This window comes from Humulus lupulus, chromosome 3, assembly GCF_963169125.1.
Source record: "Humulus lupulus chromosome 3, drHumLupu1.1, whole genome shotgun sequence".
Taxonomy (NCBI): domain Eukaryota; kingdom Viridiplantae; phylum Streptophyta; class Magnoliopsida; order Rosales; family Cannabaceae; genus Humulus; species Humulus lupulus.
Genome location: NC_084795.1, coordinates 68,842,984 through 68,845,650, shown reverse-complemented (window position 1 = coordinate 68,845,650; position 2,667 = coordinate 68,842,984). Strand labels below are relative to the sequence as shown.

Genomic DNA, 2,667 nt, shown 5'->3' with positions numbered 1-2,667 from the left:
TTGGTTTGGTGTGTAAGTATTATTAGGTCACTCACTTCAGCCTTTTACCTGTAAATCCCCCACCCAATGCCCTCATTTTCTGCCTCTCCCCCCCGCAACAACACTTGATAGCGAAATAACACTATAACACCTGCTCATATGTCTCACTTTTTTAAAATCAGTCTTTTAATTTATATTTTAAAGTTGTCTTCTTCTGATTCCTTTTTTTTTTTTAATTAAACCATTCTTTAAAGCTTTTAAGTTTTGTCACTCTGTCTTTCTCCTATACTATAAATAAAAACTAAGATCTCTTCTCTTTTCTTCATTTTTCCTTGTTTTAAGTTGGGTAGGGGCTGCTCACCTTCTTTTTGTCACCATTCTCTATCTCACTCTTAAAAAATTAAGGAAGAAAGAAAATTGATCACACCCACCAAAGTTGGATTTCTACTAGTACTACTACTACTACCTCTACCTCTACTTCTTCATAGTCATACCCAACATTTGAAGAACCTATCTTTGGTTTCCAGCTCTCTCTCTCTCTCTATTGGGTGTAGTCCAGATCATGAGGACAATCATGGCAGCTAAGACCCCTCATGACTCTTCATTCTCATTCTCCAGGAGGTACTTGAACTTCAACTGGAAAAAGAAGTTCGAGGACGAAGAAGACGACGACGAAGAGATCTTGAACAATGCTTACATCAACTCCTCTTCGACTCAATACTTCTTCGACGATGACAAGGAAGAAGGTCACCATGTTAGTACAATTCCTCAAGCCCACAACCTTAAAATGCCGCCACCGCCGGCGAGAAAGAAGCTTTCGAGAGTTTCGAAACTACGGTCGGCAGCTCTGACGGTTTTTGGGGCCAAGGCGAGAGTGCCTGACCACCATCTCGGAACCCGGGTCGTCGGGACCTTGTTCGGGAACCGGAGGGGACACGTTCATTTCGCGTTTCAAGAGGACGCCAAGCTCAGCCCGGCTTTCCTGATCGAGCTGGCCATGCCCACCAGCGTTCTGGTTCGGGAAATGGCTTCCGGTTTGGTCCGGATCGCTTTGGAGTGCGAGAGGACCAAAACGACGTCGTTTGATGAGAGTAATAACATTAGTAAGAGCAAGAAAAAGGCTTCGAAGCTGCTTGAAGAGCCACTTTGGAGGACATACTGCAACGGAAGGAAATGTGGGTTCGCGGCCCGAAGAGATTGTGGGGCCGAGGAGTGGAAGGTCTTGAAAGCGGTGGAGCCCATTTCAATGGGAGCCGGAGTTTTGCCGGAATGCTGCGGCGGCGGAGATGGTGGAGCCGGCGGTGGTGGCGGTGGGTCTGACGTTGGAGAGCTCATGTATATGAGAGCCAGGTTTGAACGAGTTGTGGGGTCCAAGGACTCGGAAGCGTTTTACATGATGAACCCGGATGGTTCGGGTGGACCCGAGCTTAGTATTTACTTGCTTAGAGTCTAATCAAAAGCACCAAGAAAAGACCAAATTTTATCCTATATCGGTTATGGGGAGTGAAAATAATTCACTTACTCACTCACGTGGTTATTTCACCTTCCATATTGTAATCCTTATGCTTGGGTTTTTTCTTTTTTGGTTTATTTTATATAAGTAATTATTTTATCTTAAGATGTGTTGTGTCATGTCATGCATATTATTAAGTTGTGTGAGAGTGAGAAAACTAATGGCATGGTACGCAAGCTTGGTTGGCCGTGGGGTTGTATTTATGTATAGAATTAATTTTATATATCTGTCTATCTATCTATCTCTTTAATTATCTACTTTTGGTAAGTGGAAACTTACACGGTGTGACCTAAAATGATTAATGATCATGGTTCCCAAAGCTTGGGTTGCAATTGCTGACTCTCTCTTGATGTTTTTATTTTATGGCAAACCAAATAATTTTGCTTGTTTTGATTAAATTTGTCTTGGCAAAATCATTATGTTGTAATGGTATGTCATGGTTATTAGGTTCAATTCAATGCTTGGTAGGCGCCATTTATTAGTGTGTCGAATTTGAGTGGGTTGTTTATCCATGATGAAAAATGTACTATTAATGATTTTTGAGGTGCACGAGTATTTTCATTACATACAAAAAGTGTTATCTTTTCAAGAGAGATAATATATCAGTATCTACGAGCCACAGCTGTAATTAGTATTTTAAAAGATTTAAAATGTAGTGATTATCACTAACACAAGTACATAACAACACCCTAAAACTATTATCTATGTGATGTTGCAATTTTTGGAGACTTTTACATGCACCAAAGGGCGTAGAAAATTTTGGATCTAGCAATTTTAGGCGTGCCATATGATATTCATTTATTTATTTATTAAAAAAAAGAAGTTTATTACTAAAGAATCTAGCTTTGAATTGAAAGAAAATATAAGGAAAGTGTGAAAGGGGTTTTGTTGTATATTTCTTTTAGCCTAGGAGTTAGAAAATATTAAAATAACATTAAGTAGTTCCCTCAATTTTGGGGAAAGGAAAAGGAAAAGGAGAAAAATAGCATATTCTTGAATTAAAAGCTTCACTTTTCTCCAATAATACCTAATTTGTGCTATATATATGCTATGTTATCATTGAAAATCATTGTGTCCAAAATGATTTTGTAATCGGACTAACCCTGAATTGGAGTTAGTGAACAATGAACATAACTTATATACCACATAATTAATATGTATCCAAATTATCCTTA

The 2,667-nt window shown here is 39.0% G+C and overlaps 1 protein-coding gene across 1 annotated transcript; it reads left to right on the top strand.

Annotated features, from left to right (window-relative positions):
* The first annotated feature begins 225 nt into the window (after positions 1-225).
* LOC133822796 (protein MIZU-KUSSEI 1) lies at positions 226-1,715 on the top strand. The gene has a single exon (XM_062255240.1). The coding sequence runs from the start codon at positions 542-544 to the stop codon at positions 1,430-1,432; it is 891 nt and encodes a 296-aa protein (XP_062111224.1). The 5' UTR covers positions 226-541; the 3' UTR covers positions 1,433-1,715.
* Positions 1,716-2,667: the final 952 nt, after the last annotated feature.